The sequence below is a fragment of the Vanacampus margaritifer genome, chromosome 14, assembly GCF_051991255.1.
Source record: "Vanacampus margaritifer isolate UIUO_Vmar chromosome 14, RoL_Vmar_1.0, whole genome shotgun sequence".
NCBI classification, from domain to species: Eukaryota; Metazoa; Chordata; class Actinopteri; order Syngnathiformes; family Syngnathidae; genus Vanacampus; species Vanacampus margaritifer.
The window spans coordinates 5,337,679-5,360,616 of NC_135445.1; the positions used below are offsets into that span (position 1 = coordinate 5,337,679).

The window sequence follows — 22,938 nt, forward strand, 5'->3', positions numbered from 1 at the left end:
ACTTACGACAGTGCGGTTTACGAACCGAGCAGTGACGACAAGGAAGCTTTTTGTAAAAGAAGAGCGCTTTTCGTGTTGTTTTATTTAGTTTTTTTGTGTGCTGGGGCACCTTTAAAATTTGAGAGATCGTGGGATTTCCTAGAAAGCTAGAGAAAGGCAAAACCACACGGTACTTGGTAGAATCATTTTTATCAACAAAAGTGCAACGCACACCTACAAATCAGACAAATGCAAAATGCAAATATTCCACATTTTAGTTGACAATGTTGCACATTTAAAACATTAAGAGCTATTAATTCCTTACACTTTTTAAATATACCACACAGGTATCATATCGTAAAAAATCTAGCTCAATGCACATTTTGTAACAGCGTTTCTTTTAGGGTGACACCTTTTTTATAAATCTAAACCAATAGAACGTGTGTATTATGATCGACGGCAAAAAGCAACCAATGAGATATAGAGCAATTCAATCCGCAGAACCAATAAGAAAGACGTTGGGTTTGTATGGGGCGGTGACTTTTGACTTACTATGGCCGCCGTCAGCTGCAGAAGACACAGGCGAGACTCTAAATCAATATACATTTTACTTTCTCCGCAAAAGATGACGCTTTTTAAGAAGCTACTGTGCACTTTTATTCTTTTAACATTTACGGTTGGCCACTGTTTCGCCGACGACGACCACGAAATGGAGGAGTTCCTGAAACGGGAGTATTCCCTCACCAAGCCCTACCAAGGTATCCCTCTCGATGCATTGAGTAGAATATTCTGGAAGATTTAACAGTTAATGTCTTTGACTTTAGAAATTAAACGCCTTAACATCAAATGACATCTATCAGGTTCATATCTGTTGTTTTATAGGTGGGGGGGAAAAAAAGCTTACCATGTTTGACTGTCACGAGGGTGCTTTTCTCAACATGTGACTGTCCAATTTAAAAAAGAAAAGTGCTTTGTGTGCGTATTTAGCTGTCGGATCTTTAAGCTCCTCCCACTGGGAACTGATGGGCGATGCCATGGTAACCACGGAGCAGGTGCGACTCACACCTGACATGCAGAGCAGACAGGGGGCGGTATGGAGCCGAATTGTGAGTATTTACTGTCGTAGAAATAGAAGTAAAGTACAGGTATTCCACTTAAACTCTTTGTGGACGATATTGGGACTAAGTCTTGTCGTGCGAAGTGAAAAAACGCGAGTAGTTGACGCTAAATCCTAACGCAGTTTGATTCAATGCAAAATAATTTAACAGATTTAACATTTATGATTGTCGGCCGCTACGAGGAGAAAGCATTCTTAATTCATTCACTGCCATAGACGTCAAAAATTCATTTGAACTTTATTAGTTTCACATTATTTTCCACTTTTGTTAACAAGAGTATGAAAACCTAGAATTTTTTTATTGTGTATTTATAACAGATATAAAATTTGTGATTAATCAATTCATTACAATTTAAAAAATGTAATCGTCTGACGCCCCTAATTTGTTATAATCTTTTCTTTTTTTAATTAGGGGCATCAGGCGATTACAATTTTTAATTGTAATTAATCACATGACTTCACTAGTTAACTCAAGATTAATCCAAAATTTTATATCTGTTCTAAATGTACAATAGATTTTTTTTCTAGGTTTTTATATTCTTTATAACAAAAGTGCAAAAAAATGTGAAACTAATAGTTCAAATTCATTTTTTACGTCTATAGCCGTCAATGGCAGTGAATGAGTTAATGCACCCCAACTTCGCAACAAAATTGCTGAGGATAATCTTGTAAATGTAAATTTTCAACCCAAAGATAGCTTATACACGTTCTCAACCAGTAGTCAGCCCACCACCAGGGGGCGAAAGCATGGTAAGGCTACATCAAAAATCTGCCTAAATAATAACATGTGCAGCCTAAAGTCACTTGGTGGACTGATGAGAGCAAATCATGTTGTAGAACAGCAACATTGCAGATAAAGAGCATCATCATTTTGAGCAGCTAGTCTCTCGAAAGGGATCGACTACCGTTGTTTGGACTTTGCGATTGTGCTCTGTAATGACATATTTATTCAGTTAGTGCGGCCTTAGTAGTCGAAAATGACGTTTGGTCTGGCTTTTTTGCCCTTCCAGCCTTGCCATCTGAACGACTGGGAGATGCAAGTACACTTCAAGATTCACGGGAAAGGAAAGAAGAATCTCAATGGTGACGGCTTGGCTATTTGGTACACGAAGGAGCGCATACAGAAAGGTCAACATTGGAAACGCTCTTTTCTGCCACTGTACTGTTTGTAAGGTGTGCGTTGTGTGATTTGTTGTTGTTGTTTTTTCATCACACACAGGTCCTGTATTTGGGAATAAGGACAACTTCACTGGTTTGGGAGTTTTTGTGGACACGTACCCCAATGAGGAGAAACAGTTAGAGGTACACGACATACTCTCACAGTTCAGTATTCACCTGTTTTGTTTCCATTTGTTTGTGTGTGTTTTTAACCCAGCCTCAATTATTTGCTGAAAATCTTTCTTTTTTTAGTAAAAATAAAATGGACTATTTAACATTTGGCATTTTCTGGGCTTTGTATCTTGCTCAAGCCATTCGGCTACTTATGGAAGGATTTATTTAAGCTGGTGTGCAACAAAAATGTGCGTAGCATAGTAAAAAATACCAAGGATTGTTTATCAATTCAAGTGCATAAAACTCAAAATTTGAATTAACGCCGATCTGATCGGACGATATTTTGCATTTTATGCAAATTCGTGATCGTGTAATGTCTTAAATTTGTCAGATCGATCCATGTATGATGTCATTAATTGGCTCCATGAAATAAGACATTATATGTTATATATCGGCGTTTGAAAATGGGGGTGGGGGGAGGGGCAATATTATTATAATTATCTTAAAACAAAGCCACCATTAATATAGAAACCTGCTATATTTACTTATTTACCAATTATTCTCATTTGTTATACTGTCGTACTTTTATTGTTTAACTCATTCACTGCCATTGACGGCTATAGAAGTCAAAAATTCATTTGAACTATTTCAATTAGTTTAAAAAAAATTATACTTTTGTTAACAAGAGTATGAATTATTATTATTATTTTTTTTAGAAATAGATATAAAATTTGTGATTAATCGTGAGTTAACTATAGAAGTCATGCGATGAATTACAATTTTAAAAAATTGAATCGTCTGACGCGACTTAAAGATTTTTTTAAATTCGGGGCGTCGGGCAATTAAAAATTTTAATCGTAATTAATCGCATGACTTCACTAGTTAACTCACAATTAATTTTATATCTGTTCTAAATGTACAATAAAAAAAAAGGGTTTCATACTCTTGTTAACAAAAGTAGAAAAAATGTTAAACTAATTGAAATAGTTCAGATTAATTTTTGACGTCTATAGCCGTCAATGGCAGTGAATGATTTAATAAAGCCCTTTCCTCAGGTCCCTGGGATTAATACTGTAAATGCCCAAAAAAAAAAAAAAACTCCACAAAATGAAAAACGTAAGGTCCTCAAATAAAGTAATTAAATCTCAAAACTGCTTTCCAAAAAAAAATAAAAAATAATCTATATATATTGTGAATATATTGCTTGTAGTTTTACACTATTTGTGGCTTTCGCGGGTGAGTACTGTTGTACTGGTACAGTGTTGTGTAAAGGGGCTGTCTTTTGTGTTCTTTTGTGCGCTCACCTGGGAACAGGCACAAAAGAAGAGATACACTCCAAGCACACAGGTAACCATCTTTAAAATGTTCGTGTTTAACGTGTGTGTTTGGCGTTACTATCTCCGGCAAACGTGATGATAAACTTAAATAACAATAACGAATGAAGTCTTCTAACCTATGCGTCTTTTTCTTCCTACCGTCCACAAGAGGATCTTCCCCTTCGTTCTCGCCATGGTGGGCAACGGCACCATCAGCTACGATCACGAGCGGGATGGCCGGCCCACCGAGCTGGGCGGTTGCAACGCCATGGTGCGCAACCTGAAGCACGACACCTTCCTCTTCATCAGATACGTCCGACGTCGGCTGACGGTGAGGCGCAACCTTTTTTATTATCCTCAAACTTGCAGAAGGTTAGCAAATGAGCTCATTTAGTGATGCTGGACAGCAAAAACAAAAGCTGAGTAGAGTTCTTGACTTACTAAACACTGAGTTTCAGTTGAGATGAAAAGAGCAGAGGCCCCAGAATTGAACCCTGCGGAACACCATACACGTGAATTCATATTGCACATACTCATCCGACCACTTTTTTTTTTTATGCTTGACATAGTTATATGAAGGAATTGCAATTATAAAGACAGGCAGGGTGTATCTTAACTCATTCACTGCCATTGACGGCTATAGACGTCAAAAATTTATTTCAACTACTTCTATTAGTTTAACATTTTTTCCACTTTTGTTAACTAGAGTATGAAAACCTAGAAAAAAATATTGTACATTTAGAACAGATATAAAATTTGATTAATCGTGAGTTAACAATTTAAGTCATGCGATTAATTACAATTAAAAAAAAATTAATCGCCTTATGCCCCAAATTTTTAATAATCTTTTCCTTTCCCCCCCCCCAAAAAAGATTATAAAAAAAAATGTCTAGGTTTTCATACTCTTGTTAAGAAAAGTGTGTGTGTGGGGGGGATTGGCAGTGAATGAGTTAAAGTGGAAGTCAACCATAAACATTTCTTGACAATAATATGTTATATGTGACCTCACTAGTCTAAACATGACATTCTGATTAATATTACATTTATGGAATATGAGTTATGAAGCAAAATCCAGCTGTTTTTACCCACCTCAAGGGGCGGCCATTTTGCCGCTTGCTGTCGACTGGAGATGGCATCAATCTTGCTCAGGGCTCGGGCAACAACCAATCACAGCTCACCTGTTTTCTGAAGCTGCGCTGTGATTGGTTGTTACCCGACACCTGCGCAACATTGATGTCAGACTTCCCCTTTTTACGAACTACTGCATTAGAAGGCGTTTTAGAGTCGCTCTTGTGTTCTTCAGGTGATGATTGACATTGACGGACAGCACGAGTGGAGGGACTGCCTGGACCTGCCTGGCGTGCGGCTACCTAAGGGCTTTTATTTCGGCGCCACCGCAATTACAGGAGACCTTTCAGGTAGGACACCTGACAGGTGACAGTCTAGTTGCATACATTTCATTAATGCCAATGCCATTAATCCCAATCAATAGACAACCATGACATCATCTCATTGAAACTCTACCAACTGACGGTGTTGCGGAGCAAACAGGAAGAGGAAGAGGAGGAGGAGGAAATCACGATACCCAGCGTGGATAACATGGAGCTGCTCAGATGTAACACACTCACACGCTCACCTTAATGTTTTCTTTTTTTTTTTTTTGCCTCCCTCTGATCTTCTTCTTCTCTCATCCAGTGGGTCGCAGTGAGGAAGGGATGAGCGGGTTGGCCATTTTCTTCACGGTGCTCTTCTCCATGCTGGGCTGCATCTTCCTGGTGGTCGTCGGCCTGCTGCTCTACGGCCACTGGAACGAGAACCGGCGCAAGCGCTTCTACTGAGGTGGCGTGGGGGGGGGGGGGGTTCGGGGAGGAACCTTAACTGTGCACTGAGTCCACACTGTAGCTGACGGATGTTTGGTCTGTTTTGAGAAAGACGCTTGGCGGAGCACGATCCTGACGCTGGACTTTATGCCCGACCTCTTCTGAGCAGCTACTTTTGACTTTTGAAGTCTTTTACTGTTGACCAGGGGTCCTCAAACTTTTTGAGTCAGGGGAACAATTTTTTTCAACGACCACTTCATAATCCAAACACCTAATAAACATAACTCCCACATGTATTTATGAATGCCAGAGGGATTAAAAATTGCTCATTCTTTAGAAGAAAAAAAAAATGAGATGAATTAAAAATAAGCAATCATGACCAGAACAAAATAAGTATTGGTAAGGAAAAATAAATTGTAATCTGACTAGACTACAATGTGATATTAAAGTGTGCATTAAGTAGCTTTGGTGTCCAGAATCATGAAAATATAGCAAATAATGAAACTGTGAGGGTCTTGTTGAAACTCATTCGCTGCCATTAACGGCTATAGACGTCAAAAATTCATTTGAACTATTTCTATTAGTTTAACATTTTTTCCCCACTTTTGTTAACAAGAGTATGAAAACCTAGATTATTTTTTTTGTACATTTAGAACAGATATAAAATGTGTGATTAATTGTGAGTTAACTAGTGAAGTCGTGCGATTAATTATGATTTTAAAAAATTAATCGCCTGACGCCCCTAATTTTTAGTAATCTTTTTTCTTTTCTTTTTAAAAAAAGAAAATATTATTAAAAATGTTTAAAAAAAATAATTTTAATTATTTTATTTTTTTTTTAAACAAAGAAAAGATTACTAAAAATTAGGGGCGTCAGGCAATTAAAATGTTTTCATAATTAATCGCCTGACTTCACTACTTAACTCAAATTTTATATCTGTTCTAAATGTACAATACATTTTCTCTAGGTTTTCATACTCTGGTTAACAAAAGTGGAAAAATGTTAAACTAATAGAAATAGTTCAAATTAATTTTTGACGTCTATAGCCGTGAATGAGTAAAAGTCGCCAGCCATTTGCACACATAGCAGTTCAGTGGTAAGTCTCTCAAAATGTGTCCAATATTTTTTTTTGTTGTCTTTTTTGTTTTTGGGGGGATATACAGTACTGTATAAGTGTTTATTATTGTTTGTATCCCTAAAATTGTCGTCATTTTGGGTAATTGCCCCTTTAAGAGAAATCTTCTGTTTTCAGCGACACTACAACCAGTGTTTTGTCGTTTTTCAATGTAAGCTGCTGTTGCAGAGTAAATATTTACACTTATGCTGAACATGTCCACTCTGTCATAGTGAAAAGTCGATTAACATAAAAACCTTTCTAAATGTATTTATGAAACGGTACACAGTCAGGTTACTAAATGAATGTTGCTAAGTGAAGGTCCAACATGTGCTCATTAAATGCTAACATTAGCCAAATTGTCCACCATGTTTGTCCGTCCTGTCAACAAGGTCAATCTCGTCAATATGCCTTCTGTTCTGGAAAAGGCACTTTTTGTTCTCAAAAAAAAATAATTCCTTATGTTATCAAACGTATCGATGCATCACAATCGGAGCTCTTAATTGGCTTTTAATAACTTGTTTTAATGGCCTTTGGTCACCATATGTAACTTTAAAATGATAAAATCATTTGTTTTTGCACCTTATAATGGAGTAATGTGTTGATTTGTTAGGCTTTTTTGACCACCTGCTGCCAGAAGTGGCGCTCAGTACAATATGAGCAGTGCTAGCTAATGTAGAAATATGAATTGCAAAGACCTATTTTTCCCCACGATATACGGTTTAATTCATGCAGTACTTCTAAAAGGCCACTAGGTGGCAGTATCATTCTGCCAGAAACTGCTGCATTCATTCCAACTCTGTGCACTGAAATGAAGGTGAGATGTTTGATTGACTTTACTCCCACATTTTTTGTGTGTTATGTGTATAATGCTTCTTTGCTGAGGTGCAGAAAAGCAGACCTTCTTGAATTAATTTGTAAATTGTGACCAGGACGTTGTTTATACGATTCCTCATTTGTTATTTTTCCCCTCAAGATGTGTCCATTAAGTGACCAGTTTTCATACTTTCATAAACCAACCAATGACGTAACATACGTTATTAAAGACAAAAAAAATTCAACAGTGGTTGAATTTCCCTGAGTAAATTTTTGTTGTTCGATTCAAGACACCCCATCACAAAAGAAACACCGATGCATTAGTCATGTGTAGACGTTTAATTTTATTAAAAAAATAAAATACAAATGATGACCCAAACATCACACAGCAGACGTATTACTTAAAACCCAAAAAAAAGCAATATTATCCATCAGTCAGTGCTTCCCCTCTCACTTTTCACTTTTTGGCAGAAAACAACATAGAAAAAGTCTTATTTGGAAAGAGAAAAAAAAAAAACAATCCAACCACTTATCAAGTCCACTTCCATCTTCCACACTGAGGTCTTCCATTACGCAATATACAAAATTGTACGTCTCTAAGTATGAAAGGCAGCAGTTAAATATTCATTCTGTGAATATGCTTAAATATGGAAAAAAGAAAGCCGCGGGTTTTAACACAATAACGCACCGGGGAAGGGATGGACGGAACAGTGACAAACCCACCAAAATAGGAATCCATCCAATAACGAGCACAACTTTCGTCTTCCTACCCAACTTAATCATAAATCTTAGTGGTTGAGAAGGAAAGCTGTTACTTTCTCCAAATGAAGGGAATCAAAGTATATATACAAACAAAAATTGCGTTGTTTTTTTTTTTAAGCCCCTCTGTGTACATACATTGTTGCTGTAGCATTACTTTTTTTTTTTTTTTTTAATTAACAAATAGACCACAGACACACAAAAAAAGAAAGACTACAGTACGGTGCTGTGCCGCAGTACTGAGAGTTATATTGCTAGTACTGGTGCCCACGTGACAGGAAGTGTGGGGGGGGGGGGGGGGCAGCATAGAACAGTTATGTTTATTTCTATTCTCTTTTTTTTTTGTGTGTTATTTTATTTTTTTGCATAGTCTGGTTAAGTGACGTATACGCGACACTGCAGATGTCAAAACTACCATTCAGATATGAAGATGAAATAAAAAAAAAAATTAAAATGAAAACTAATGCTTTGGCTTCATGGGCGGGAAGTAAAATGTTCCATTTTGATGCTGCAAAGCAAAAAAAAAAAAAAACTCGCTGTCATACAATCAAATCATGTTCAAATGAAAACTCCACCATCTTCCAAAGGATTAGGACAGACATGAAAAGTGGATGGATGATCGTGACCGATATCGATAGCCCTTAATAATCTCAGTAAACATGAAATCAAGGAAGGCCATGAGCAAATTTTGAACCTCTGTCCTAAGTCCTGCATGCACACCAAAAAAAAAACTGCACCTCCTTTTATTGATCCTCAGCCTTTTTTCTCTATGCAACGTATACGAAGGAGTATTTGAAACATAATGAAAAGGAAAAAAAAATGTCAAAAATTGAATGACAAAGTTCAGTTCATGAGAAAAGTCATTATTTTACAGAAATATGGACTTGTACTTTTTTTTTGTAACATTATAATTCTTGGATCTTGCCTTTTTTTTTGTCAAACCATCTTCATTCCTCAACAAAAATACTTTTTAAATTTAATGACATGTCATCAATTTCATAACATTAAGAATTTAATATTAATAATACGACTTTTTGGTCGTAGCGCGGTCCTTGTTCTTCTAATGTGCGTTTTTTTGGGAGGGTCTTTATTTTTCAGAACATTACAACTTTTCTAAAAAATAAATAAAAATAATTCTCTATTCTTGTTTTTTTTATTTATATATGTCCATATATATATATATATATATTTTTTTTTTTATTTATTATTATTTTTTTATTTTTTTTACCATTATGACTTTTCTCTTACCGTTTAACATTGTTTCCTTTTCAGTGTTTCTCTTATACTCCTTTGTGAAAAAACATCACCTCAACTACAAAAAAAAAACACAAAAAAACTACAAAATCTCTTTTGTACCTTTTTTTGCAAAACAAACGCCATGGATTCTATGCACGAAAACAAAAAGGTTTTGTCAATTCCGATCATTTAGCATGCTTACAAAGTAAACACATCTGAAAATGTACTCGTGACCACTCGTGTCGGGTCTAAATCTATTACCGTATTTTTGAGACTGCAAGTCAGACTTTTTTTCATTGGCTGGTCCAAGACTTAAAATCAGGTGTGCCTTTTATACATTACACCTTAAATCCTTGTCTCCCTAGCTAGCTCCCATGGCGCTTGATTACCTGCTCGGGAGCTAGGTTGCTACCACCAATGGTGCTCATTTACATGCTCGGGTGATGGTTAGCTAGCTAGCTAGCACCCTTGATGTTCGTTTTCCTGCTAGGGAGATAGCTAGCTAGCTAACACCCATGCTACCTGCTAGCTAGATAGTGCTAGCTGCTAGCTAGTTAGCTAGGTCTCTAGCTAGCTCCCATGGTGCTCGTTCACCTGCTAGCTCGCTAGCTAGCAACCATGGTGCTCGTTTACCTGCTAGGGAGTTAGCTAGCTAGCACTAGCGGCTAAAGCCAAACATGTGATACATAATCTTTGCTTCTTTTCTTTCTTTCTTTCTTTTTGCGGAGAACAAAAAAATTATTGATGCCTAGAAGAACAAATTTCACCCTAAAGCCAAACGTCTCCAACTTTTTTGTGACATTTTTGTTTGTTGTCAGGCCGTGATGTGCACAGGCCGGGTCTTCCCATCAGAAACGTCAGAATCTTCCCCCTGCTTCATAACTGATCTCATAGTCGCGCTGTTATCAGGCTTTCCCGCCATTTTGACCAACCACACGTACCGTTTGAATGTGAAACACGAGCGCGGCCGGTGCAGTGAGAACCGGACCACGCCGAGTAGAATCTGGCGTTGCATCTCGCGAGTGTCCGTGTCGGGGTTTAATCGCGGCTGAAAATAAACTGGCGCGGCTCATTTGAATTAAAAATAGAGGACTCGTGGAAATGTTAACATTTCCGTGCTTAGACTGACGCTAAGGTACACCTGAATGCCCCGTTTATGTATTTATTTTTAAAACCGGAGCAAGAACACAAAGCTGTCTTGAAGGTCGTGTGGGAATTTAGTGGGATTTTTTTTTTACAAATTTTAAAGGACTGTTTAGGACGAGATTTACTTGAAAACATTCTTCTTTTAATTGCCCTCGGTTTACAATGGTCAATGTAAAGGTATGGATTTTTCCATTTATTGTTATTAGATGTATACAAATATTTGCTGTACTTTGGAATTACGACTACTGTTTGTTCCGATTTTGAGTGTCATCAGTAATGCACCAGAACTCTGACCTAAACTGAACACCGTCATTTTGAAGCCATATGGTGCGTATTTCTTCAACTTTTTGCACGTTTATGAAAAAACTGCCATATACAACGAAAACTCAATCAAATAGGAACGTAGTAATTGTTGTGATGCATCGAGATCTTTCGAGTCTTTGCCGCGTTTTGCTCCGCTGACTAGCTATCAAAAATCGTGATGCTAACAAACGACAAAAATCTTATAAAGAGGTAAAAATTTCTGCCGTGTTTTTTTTTTTTCATCAAATCATTTGGAAGCCATTAAAATGTAAGATGAGTTTGCAATCTTTGCTTTATTATATATTTATGGTTTAAACTATCACTATAGGCTATTATAATTTAAAGGAATGTCAATGATTTACAGTTTTACACTATAGTAGGGGTTTATTGTATATCCTTCAATTTCCTCATTGGTTCATGTAACGCGACGTCTTTTTCTACTGCTAGCCTTAAATCAACAATACCAATCTGTTATCCCCCCCCCCCGGTTCGACCACTATCCTTTTGTACAAACATTGTGGAGACGCGCAACGGCAAGAGAAGCGCGCAGTCGATCACAATTGGAGTTTGCCAGCATCCACTTCAAACTGCCGGCCCACCCCTCGAACCAACCACCCCCCCCCCCCCCCCCTCGCCGCTGCCAGTGGAAAATACCACAACAAATCACTCCCGGGTGCCAAGAGCTCGGGATACAGAGAAGCCCGACGCTGTGCTAGAAACGTTGCAGCGACAGGGCAACATTTTCACAACTAGCAAAAGGGGCCAAACTTTTGCAACCAATGCAAAAAAAAACCAACAACCTCAAGCTAAGATCTAATCATGCAAACTAACAACGATGACGACAGTGCCTTTCCTCCGAACTGCTAGCCAACCCTTGACATGAGCCATGAAGCCTAAAGAAGCACAACAAAAAACAAAAAAAACATTTGAAAGACCGCACCAACTTCCGGACGCTTGAGTGTCAAAGAGGGGCGGAAATGCTCCCGATGAGCCAAAAGTGGTGGTGGTCTAGTCCAGGGGTTCTCAAACCGCCAGCCGTAGCTTTGTAACCCAAATACTTCCTCCCTTAGCTTTGGGCCAATTAAATGAGCCGATGACTCATTTATCACATAACTGACATCTCCGCATGAATTTTAATAAAAAAAATAAAAGGCGTTATACTGTATTGAAAGGATTCAGTTGTACTTTTGAAATTCACTTGTTTGAATGACTTTCTTCCCTTGTTCAACTTCGTATCATAATATTGCAACTAGAGCTGTCAATATTAATCGATTAATCGGCAAGTAATCGATTATCAGATTAATCAACAACTATTAATAATCGAGTCATCGTTTGGAGCCATTTTTTTTATTCAAAATTGTCCAAATCATCTGATTTTAGCGCATCAACAGTAATTGTAAACTGACTTTTGTAGTCCTTCATGAAAGAAGACTGATTATCACCTGTGTTTAATCAAAATAAGACATTTACAAACATCTGTTTTTACTTTTGGAAAACAAACTTTCTTTTTCTTTTTTAAAATCGCTGTACAATTGCGAAGTACAAAATAACCGCCAACCACTGGTTAATAAACAGTAATCAAGTAAAAAATGCTAAATTAAAATTAATCTGATTAAAAAAAATATTTAATAGTGACAGCACTAATTGCAACTATCACAGAAAGATGCAACCATATTCTCGTAAACGTAAAACTTATCGCTACAAATCTCTTCGTTCTTGCAAAGATTACTTTTCCGCCCTCTAAAAATGACAATTTTATTAGAACGTTACTTTTTATTTTATAACACTTTTAAATTTTTACGCAATTTGAAATTAGTGGAAGCACTCCTCTTCAGTTGATGACGTTAGATAAATGGTTGGTTTCCATCAAACAGGTCGTGAATATTTAGGTTGAAACAAAACAAAAAATCGGATGAGATGGCAGTCATGTTGGGAGTCCGCAGACATTTGAGAACCCGTGGCCTAGTCGAACCCAATCAATTCCCTCAATGCAAAAGTCAAGAAAGTGAGAAGCGATCGGACAACTAAGCGGTTAATGATCATCATCTTTGTGAGCGTGGCGTCAGCACGTTAGCCGGGAGGATTACAACGCAGACATTCGCTGGCGGTGACGATGCAAAAGTCGGGTGTCGCACCGGATTGGCTGGGCTGGCAGAAGAGCGGCCGGCTTCACACCATGCTGTCTCCGGCGCCGGTGGCTTGGCTGGGCCTGTCGCAGGTGTGCTCCTTGTGTCTGAAGGCGTGCTGCTGGTGGCGCGAGCAGCATTCGGCGCCGGCGGCGGCCCCGCACACGCGCCGCTCCTCGTCGCTCTCCTCCTCCGGCCCCGAGCCGTCGTCCAGCTGGCAGACGCACACCTCGATCCCTGAGTCGCCGGTCACGTGCCGGCGGCGAGTGATAAGCTCGTCGTCCTCCTCGGGCGGATCCTCGGCGTTCTCCCGAGGAGCGGAGGACGGCGGCGAGGAGGAGGAGGAGGAGGAGGAGGAGGAGGAGGAGGCGGCGTCCCGGTCGGAGTGTAAGGCATCGACGGACGGCCCGGGCTGCGCGGCTTGTGAGGGTTCTGGCGCCGCAGAGATGACGGGCTGACTAACTTGAGCAGGAGGAGCCTCGGGAGGGTTTTCAGAGTAAGGGGGCGGCGGGGTGGGAGGATGACCCACCACCTCCTCGTAGTCGGGAAGCTTGCAGTCATTCCAAAATCCTGACAGACAGAAGAGCAGCTTCGAAATTTGGGGCGGGGCTTCAGAGACATTTTCAAGCACCCTCATCAGATAGCCTGACACCGATTTAATATAGCCATGCAAATTGTTAAGACTGATATGGGGGGGGTTTTTAGAGAGAAACTGATACAGAGGATGTAATGATAACGGCAATATTGTGATATCGTGATATTAAAACTGACACAATATCGTCGTCATCACGATATTAAAAGCAGCACATCTGTTTAAATTTTTTTTTTTAAAAATAAAATAAAAATAAAAAAGTCTGGTTGATTTCCATTTGTGCAGTTCCAGCACCCTCTAGTGGCTCATTTTTTAGTGCAGTGCAACAAGACATGTTTTGGCCCTTCTATGTTTAAAATCCACGCTAATGGTCGGATGAAGAGGAACGTAATATGCTTGTGAACCGAGTCAATATGTGGAAGAACTCAATGTGCATTAGCAAGTAAGTGCCTCAATATTAAGTCTTATTAGAGATAGTAAGTTCTTTATATGCATTGCTGTTATGTACAGAAGCACAATATTGTGCTTTTTTTTTGTATGAGCTCATGTTTCATTTTATATATATATATAAATTATATATATATATATATATATATATATATATATATATATTACTTTTAAGCATATGTTTATTGAACAACGTTTAGGGCTTGTAAAATAAAATATTGGCGCTTAAAAAAAAAATCTCAAATCGAACAAAAAGTTCAGGAATCAGTAGCATTCATTCAAAAGTTACATAAATAAGTAAATAGCTCCCTATTCTTTGCTACAGTAAATATATATATATTTTTTTTCAAAATATCTATATAAAAGGTGCAGAGTTCCCAGGGTCAGAAGCATCTATAAAATTTTACAATTAGTTCCCTGATGTTTTTTTAATGGATATATTATCAGCCGTATGGGTCTTCAAAATGACCGATGCCGATATTCATCAAAATACTGAATAATCGGCCCAGCCGATAATCGGTCCATGCCTACACGCAATATAATGTTATTGCAAGAGTTGTACTGTCATTTAATTCACCAAAAGTTAAGCCACATTTTAGTTGGGCACGAATACGTCACACATTTTGCATTGATATAACGCACGTGTCTTTCGCGACACAAATTGACATTGAATTATCGCCCAGCCTTAGAACAGACTGTTGGAAATAAATTCATACAAATTATACTAGAATTTAGGCAGTAGGTTGATTTCTGATGCTGTTTATGCCAGAACTCCCATCATAAACCAACCCCCCCCCCCAATAACTCTTGTACTCACTGAGGTTAAGCGGTGGAGGTGAAATGAAGGAGCTGGAGGCACCCTGGTAAGCCATCAGGCTGATCTCACGCTGCCGTTGCTCCTGCTGCAGCCGCATTTTCACCCTGCGGTGTCGATAGGCGCAGCAGCAGCTCAACATGATGATCAGGGTCCAAACTAACCAGAACCCTAAAAAGATCGGGGTGGGGGTCAGACACAGGTTTGCTGAAGAACCAGTCAAATACTAATACGAATTAAACACTAACTTACACCAGAGCTCATAGTAATAAGTGCAGCATTCCGTCTCTCCGCAGCAGTATCCCATCTCGCAGCGGTACTGCTCATTGTTCACCCCGAAACAGAACTCCTTGGCCTAAATTGGAAAGAAAAAGCAGGCACAAAAACGATTTCCAGTGTGAGTCAACATGTAAGCACTTGTGAAAGAGAAACTGCGTCAGAATGAATCAAAAAAATAATAACATTGCTTAACGCAGCACAGCTAATCATAGCAGATTTCATGGAAAAATATTCCTCCCTTGTACTTGTGAACAATCGGATTGAATCCTCTGTATGAAATTCAAGTGATTCAAGGACACAATGAGAATATCACGACTTTTCTGACTGTGAATTATTTTTTTTGCCGTGTTTTGGAAAAATATCAGATCCAAGTCACACACACACGCACGATAAAAAAGCCCATCTTTAATTATATATTTATTAGTTTAATTGATTTGGAATCAACATTGGACTCTTTAGCATTCACGCAAGACGTAATTTGGTCATTTCACGATTTTGAACTATGACTAATATTGTTCTAGGATGCTTTTAATAAAAAATGGCATGTCAAGTAGTAGGCGAGTGATAACCAACGAGCATACAACACAACAAGTGTTAAAACCAAAATTAGGACGAAGTGGCAAAGTGAGACTTCATGTTTTAAACATAAAACGCAGTCCTGTGTTTTTAATCAGGCTTCAACCGAAAAAGTGAGCTAGGTTCAGACCAATTCATTTAGCAATAAGTAAAATCACTCGGTTTTTTTATTTTAATTACTTTATTTATTTGTTTTCTACTGCCCCAGTCGATATAAACTTCCCGAAACAATGCTAAAATGTTTTAAATGTTGGGGGGGAAACGTACTTCATCCGTGTCTGGCAAAAGCCAGGCTAGCCCCTCGGCCTAGCAAGCTAATATCAACAGCCTCGAATAAAGCCGTCAAATAGCCGGGTGGCTTGCCCGTTAGCAAGAGCTAACGTTAATCTCGACCGCCTTCATCAAACTCCAAAATGGAGACATTCAACCAGCGTGTCACGGTAGTTGTTTGTGCTTCGTCCAAGTCTCCTCGCAAGTGACCATCGGCAAAATCTGGAAAAACTTTGAATAACTGACGTCATCCGCAGCGAACACAAGCTGAGCCGGAGTCAGTTTCCTTTGTGGAGCAGACCCACGAAAAAAGGATGGAGGTGAGGCCTTGGCCAAGCCCACGAGCCTCGGCCTCGACTGAGAGCGTCGACCGACCCCGGGAGCGCTCGCGTCGGCTTACCTGCACCAGACAGACCCCGGTACACAGTAGCCCTACAATGGATCCCAGTGTTTTCTGCGGCATCTTCCTGGGTTGTCAGCCGTCGACACGACGGAAACCATACAAGCAAAAGTGGATCAAATTTTGAAGAGGTGTCCAGGTGACTTCGGGTGGCCGTGTCGCTCAATTTAGCGGTTCCGCCAGTCGCCTTCCGACATGTTTATGTTGTTTCTTGACTGAGATGGAGTAATATGAGAAACTGTAGGGGGCTCGGTGAGCTGCAGGGGGCGATGTAGACGTTGTTTTTGACTGAATAGATTGGATGTTGACGTCATATTTCAAGTTCAAGGCTATTTTCTAGCTAACCTTTTGAATGTGACGAAAATGTCAAATACAAAATTTAAAGCAAATCACTTCACCTGTAAGGTCCAAGAATAAATACAAAAATTCTAATGATGTCTTTATTTTGCTTTAAAATGTCTGTTTTGTTTATAAAAGCTTTTAAAATGTTTTTAACGTACTTTAAATAATTATGTGAAGCACATAATTGTATAAATGCAAATAAAACTACCTCACCTGGATTAAGCAAATCATAAATGAAGTCGGCCTGATAACAATCCTGATGATTTTCATCTGGTGAGTTGAAGGAGGACTCGATAGATTCACACGTGATTTAAAATGTACAGTATTGCACATGTAATTAAAATAAAAATTGTACCTACATGTATTTTTCAAAACAAACAAAAATTATTAATGAAAATGAGTTTTAATTAAAAGTACAACTAGTTTTATTTGCTGAATGTAAATATGGTTTTCCACATATTCTAATTCAATGACATTCACCTGTAGTTCCTTATTAATAATAACAATATTACAAATGCTGTGATATATAGCACATATTAATATTAAGGCGATCATTTTTAAGTTTAAGCATCTAGCTACAGTTACACTATCTATCTGATTGAGCTAATCATTTTATACATAAACAGAGTATTTTCTTTGTGGATGGTTTGGTCTAGTCGGTTGGATATTGTTCATGTACAGTATATTGCTTTTGTGTCTCCATTCTAGACAAATGATAGCCACAAAATATGCATACAATTTCATCACCGGGATGGAATAGTTTGTGATTTTTCATTCATTTGTCACGTTAACCAAATGTTGTTGTTGTAGTTGTTACTTACCGGTACTTGACGTCACGCAGCGTGCTGTGGGTGCTGACAGCTGATCGTCCACATGGTCTCAACGTGATGTTAATCCAGTCAGCCTGAGCAGGAGCCACTAATTCGCCGGACGACATCATGGTAAGATATCTTTCCACATACCTACCTGCATGCTTAATAATTGTTGAAGGAATATTTTTGATATTTCTCCAAAAGGGAAGGGCAAGTGTATTTAATCAAAATAAAGAGTGGGTACCGTTTTTTGTCATTTGTGATTGCTGTACGTTTTTGGACTTTTAGTTTTGAGTAACTTAGTGCATTTTTTTAAATATTTAATGCTATAGGAGAGAAAAAAGAGAAAGGTGCAGAGATTTTTACTCTCCTTACATATTGACTAGTTCCTCACAGCCAAGCTTTAATAACCCGTAATCAACTGAATCCAATTTGTACACATGTGACTTGTTGCATGGCGTAGTGACAGTGTTTTATTCTTAGCTGCGTGGGAAGTAAATAGATTGAGCCAAAGCCTTCCTGAACTCTTTTTTGGACAGTGTACATTCACCGTGTACATTCCTAATCTCACCCAGGGGGGCATTTTTAACATTCTGAATGTTCATAAAAGGGAGTTAATCAGAAACACTCAGAGTTTACTAACTGAGTCTTGTCACATTATTTCAACTGTAACCCAATTTAGCTATCGTGCTACCTAACTTTATCATTTTTGTCCATATGATCAATATATATATATATATATTTTAAACGTGATTAGCTAATTCTGTACATAACCACACCCCCCGGTTACTAAAAGAGGGTGTGCACACTTATGCAACTTCATTTTTTTTTTCGTTTTTTTTTCTGCAGGGCCTGTTGTCCATCCTGCGGAGATTGAAGCAGCCTCAAGACCAGGAGGTGCGCCTGCTCCTGCTCGGCTTGGACAACGCCGGCAAGACCACGCTGCTCAAACAGCTGTCCGCCGAGGACATCAGCCACATCACGCCCACGCAGGTGACAAACACACCACGCACAGCATATCCGTTAGCATAGCGCACGCGTTAGCGCTACCGACACCAGTCGTGTGAGAGCAGGGCTTCAATATCAAGAGCGTCCAGTCGTCTGGCTTCAAGTTGAACGTGTGGGACATTGGAGGGCAGCGGAAGATTCGCCCCTACTGGAAGAATTACTTTGAGAATACACATGTGCTGGTATGGCTAGTATTAGCATTGTATGTTGACATATATTATTATTATTATGTGTGATACTTGTTATCTATGATTGCAGATCTATGTGATTGACTGCTCGGACAAAAAGCGGTTTGAAGAGACAAGCTTGGTGAGATGATGGTTTGATTTTAAATTTAGGTGCTTTTAAGATGTTTATTGACACCAGTTTGGGTTTAGTGTCAAAGTAAACACACGACAACAGCAACAAAAATACACGCAAAATCAATGAATATTGAATAATCGTGTTTATAAATCATGATTTCAATACCAATCAAAATGATTGTAATTGTGATTGATATTGCCCGACTTGTTTTACAGTTTAAAGGTTTTAGCTTCCAATCTCAGCTAGGGTTACGCGTGTCCAGTAAGATAACTTGTAAATCAAAACACGTATCGTAAATCATCTTTTCCTATTGAAATGCCATTAATTCGTTCCTGCATTCCACAAAAATGAAATAAAATACTGTAGTATGTATTGTAATGAGGAAAAATAGCACTCCCTAATATTTTACTTTATAAAACCATACATTAAGAGCATAATTATATTGAATTAAAAGTTTTTGTTCCAGTATAATCGACAGATATATAACAATGTTGCCTCACTTTTCTAATAGGTTAATTTCCAAAAAGTAGACTTTTTTTAATAATTTATTTATTTTTTATTTTTTGCGGTGATTTACGCATCTATTTTGCCATTCTGAACCCTATACACACACAGCCCCCGTCTTTCTAAACACTCGTTACGCTTAGTAAATTCAACTTTTTAAAAAATCAATTTAAAATAAATACCGAGCTGCTCATTACAGGCTTCTTTCATAAATTGTGAGTGGCTGCGCACCCCGTCAGCAAATGAGGACGACAACAATGAAACGTTAGCTTAATAACTACGTTCGAGTTTTTCTTTTTAATCTTCGAATGTAAAATAAAGTCAATCTGCAATAACCGAACCGAAAAATATTGAGGGAACATTGTACTTTTTAGTGAAACGTCTCAACTCCTCCCAGCTCATCAGTATATCACTAATATTAGTCATTCTTTGCAGAGGATAAAAAAATATATAACTTCACAGTTATATATTTTTTATCCTCTGCAAAGAATTTATAAATAGTTTATTTAGACGTATTGGTGCACTTTTTGAATCGAATCCATCACTCACTTCAAAAAAAAAAATCTTGCCCAATGTTTTGTTGCCATTTGCCACAACTGCGAGGTTTTTGCGCAGGAGCTGGCCGAGCTGCTGGAGGAGGCCGACCTGGGAGGTGTGCCGCTGCTGATTTTCGCCAACAAGCAGGACCTGAGCGCGGCCATGTCGGCCTCTGAGCTGGCCGAGGGTCTCAACCTGCACACGGTCCGAGATCGCATGTGGCAAGTCCAGGCCTGCTCCGCCGTCACCGCAGAAGGACTACAGGTACACATGCTAGTGCTACACGCAAGCATATATGGTGTGAGTAGATGCCCCCCCCCCCGCCCCATGAAATGGATAAAATACTGATTAGTGACTTGACTTTTTTGTCATAGTTTCTCCCATTTTTGAAGTTTAATGGGAAATAACCCTCTGAGATAAAGTTTTACATCACTGCAAAACAACAACAATAAACCCCCTAAAAATATATATATATATTTTCCACATGCAGTAATGAATCCCACTAAATCTTTAAATGATTCCCATTCAGGATGGCATGAACTGGGTGTGCAGGAATATAAGGTATCGCAAGAAATGAAGATCGGATGATTACCGCTAAATCCAACTTGTATAATATGACTTGCTTTGTCAATCACTGAAGTTGTAAACATCTTGTGCTGATTGACATCCCCTTGTAAACTGCACTCAATGTATATAATGTAAATATGACCCTCATTTAGTTGAAAATTGTGGACACGATGCTAAAAGTAAATGGAATGATGAAAACAACTGACAAAAAAAATATCTCACGGGTGTAGTGATCAGAAGTAACCTCTAGAGGGAGCCCTCTCACGATCCCAAATATACCTCTTGTGCAGTAGTTTGTAATATTCTACTTTTCTACATTGTATTTGTTTTTCTAGTTATCAATTAACGTAATAGTACCAAAAAAAAACAAATTACAATGGATTGATTGGTAAAATGGCTGAAAATTGACCCGTTATGTAGATTTATTGGTGGGTTTTCTGCCCATTTGGTCAAAAATGGCATTTTGAAAAAAAATTTAAAAAAAATTCTGAAATGTATTTATTTTAAAATTTTGTGTAAATGTGTAATTTGGTGCTTCACAAATGTTTAGAAATGTCGGCAAAATAAAATAAAATATTGTGGGACTTGAGAGTGATTTTACTTGGGGGGCCCAAATGTGTTTTCGGGGTATTCAGACTCCTAACTGGAAAAAAATCACCCCACCCCAAATGACATTTCGCAACAGCCACAGACTTGGAGAAAAAATGAGATTCGAAGAATGAAGATTCGCCCCATTATAGCCTGGCTGTAAAAGTATGAGTTTTTTTTATATTAGTTATTGCTAACAAAGTAGCTTTTTAATATGACTAAAAGAATGTACATCCACAACAATTAAGGACATTTACAAATTTAAATACCACAGCAGGCAGAAAATGATTTTGTGACGGTTGTGGACTTGGGACAGCCCTTCACACGAACAAATGTAAATGTCATGATGGAGTCAGGTTTGGAGGTTTTTCTACCTTGTTGACTGGAAAAAAAAGGCCCTTTGGAAACTCGTTGGTTGCATATTTTTCGGCTTCGGACTGGTTCTCGAGGTGCAGTTTTGGGGGAGATTTACGACATTCCTGGTTGGAAAAAGACGGGACTCTGGAAGGCCCTCAGCCAAATGTATTGAAATGGGGGGGGGGGGGGGGGGGTGAAATGGACCAAACCCCCCCACCCAAATTTTTAATCTTAATGAACACATTTGCAGTGGACCACGTTGCATTTGTTTTCAGTTTGTCTTTAGCGGCACATTTTCAGCATTAATCCAAAGTGACCAAGTGCTCCGCTGTGGTCCGACAGGACATTTACATAAAAACCTTTTTCCACGACTAATAGCTGGCCGCTACAATTTGCATTTATATAGGTCCCTTCATAGCGACATGATTTGGTGCCTTTGCCCATGATAAAATAAACCTCCTTTGGCCTTGAGTTACTGGCCTGCTGCCACCCGTGTAAGCTTGGCTGCTTTTAATGAGAGCAGAAATCCCCAAAATGGACTTGTACCGTCATCCAGGATCAGCTTCATGTTTTCAAGGAGCACGACTGCCCAAGTTGCCCTTCATCTATACGAGAGGTCACATGTTCGATATGAAGCCAATATTTTGGACTAGGAGTGCAAAAAGACAGCTATGCATGATTTTGAACAGGGGTTCTCAACCTGGGATCTGGGGACCTCTAGTGGTTCACCAGCCATATTTCACTGGTCCACAAAATGATTTGTAACAAAAGTGTATTTCTACATAGGGGCACGGTGGGCCAATAAAAAAAACAATACTGTAAATCAATTACTCCTCTGACATTGAGCATTGGGTCATCAGTTTATTATTTTTATTATTTTTTGGACAATAATACGTTTTATGTAGACCCACCAGTCGAAATATGGTATTCTGGTTAATATTGCTTTAGTGGTATATGAGTTAAGCGGCAAATCCAGCCGTTTTTATCCATTACGGGGGCGGCCATTTTGCCATTTGCTGTCAACTGAAGATGACATCACTGTTGCTCAGGTCGCAGCAGGGTTATTATAGTTTTGGAATTTTCATTTTAGTTAGTTTTGATTTCGTTTGAGTTTTTTTTAATTTTTTTTAATTAGTTAGTTTTGATTAGTTTTCAGGGTGGTTCTGTTTAGTTTAGTTTTAATTAGTTACAGTATTGGTTTTAGTTAAAAAATAAATCTGTTTAAAATCACCTTTAAAATCATCCCGAAAGGCTTATGCATTAAATGAATTACCAATTACCAAAGACCAAAACAAAGGGCATTTTCACTATAATTACAGTTAGTTTTAGTTAGTTTTGTAAACGTAAAATGCAGTTTGTTTGTTTTTGTTTTTAATTTTATTTTGTTAACCTGTTTTTAGTTTTTTTGTTGAGACCCTGGGACACAGGTAACAACCAATCACAGCTCAGCTTCAGAAAACAGGTGAGCTGTGATTGGTCGTTGCCTGGGCAACATTGATGTCATCTTCAGTTGACAGCAAGTGGCAAAATGGCCGCCC

At 38.5% G+C, this 22,938-nt stretch overlaps 3 protein-coding genes across 5 annotated transcripts; 2 read left to right on the forward strand and 1 right to left on the reverse strand.

Moving 5' to 3' along the window:
- The first annotated feature begins 20 nt into the window (after positions 1 to 20).
- lman2la (lectin, mannose-binding 2-like a) lies at positions 21 to 7,207 on the forward strand. Of its 2 annotated transcripts, XM_077585468.1 has the most exons (9): positions 21 to 737; positions 967 to 1,085; positions 2,107 to 2,224; positions 2,316 to 2,398; positions 3,683 to 3,715; positions 3,854 to 4,015; positions 4,988 to 5,102; positions 5,177 to 5,299; positions 5,380 to 7,207. In XM_077585468.1, the coding sequence occupies exons 1-9, from the start codon at positions 533 to 535 to the stop codon at positions 5,520 to 5,522; spliced, it is 1,101 nt and encodes a 366-aa protein (XP_077441594.1). In that variant the 5' UTR covers positions 21 to 532; the 3' UTR covers positions 5,523 to 7,207. The 2 variants fall into 2 exon arrangements, with proteins under 2 accessions (XP_077441594.1, XP_077441595.1); XM_077585469.1 differs by lacking the exon at positions 3,683 to 3,715 and having other exon boundaries at positions 23 to 737.
- Positions 7,208 to 7,758: 551 nt separating this feature from the next.
- wbp1 (WW domain binding protein 1) lies at positions 7,759 to 16,648 on the reverse strand. 2 transcript variants are annotated; one of them, XM_077585470.1, is made up of 4 exons: positions 16,383 to 16,648; positions 15,110 to 15,212; positions 14,861 to 15,028; positions 7,759 to 13,574 (listed from the first exon to the last, which is right to left on the reverse strand). In XM_077585470.1, the coding sequence occupies exons 1-4, from the start codon at positions 16,443 to 16,445 to the stop codon at positions 13,048 to 13,050; spliced, it is 861 nt and encodes a 286-aa protein (XP_077441596.1). In that variant the 5' UTR covers positions 16,446 to 16,648; the 3' UTR covers positions 7,759 to 13,047. The 2 variants fall into 2 exon arrangements, with proteins under 2 accessions (XP_077441596.1, XP_077441597.1); XM_077585471.1 differs by lacking the exon at positions 16,383 to 16,648 and adding an exon at positions 15,980 to 16,340.
- A 641-nt stretch (positions 16,649 to 17,289) lies between these two features.
- On the forward strand, positions 17,290 to 21,044 carry LOC144063694 (ADP-ribosylation factor-like protein 3). Its single transcript, XM_077585472.1, has 6 exons — positions 17,290 to 17,665; positions 18,386 to 18,529; positions 18,610 to 18,726; positions 18,803 to 18,853; positions 19,967 to 20,152; positions 20,418 to 21,044. Exons 1-6 carry the CDS (start codon positions 17,663 to 17,665, stop codon positions 20,463 to 20,465), a joined length of 549 nt encoding a protein of 182 aa, XP_077441598.1. The 5' UTR covers positions 17,290 to 17,662; the 3' UTR covers positions 20,466 to 21,044.
- Positions 21,045 to 22,938: the final 1,894 nt, after the last annotated feature.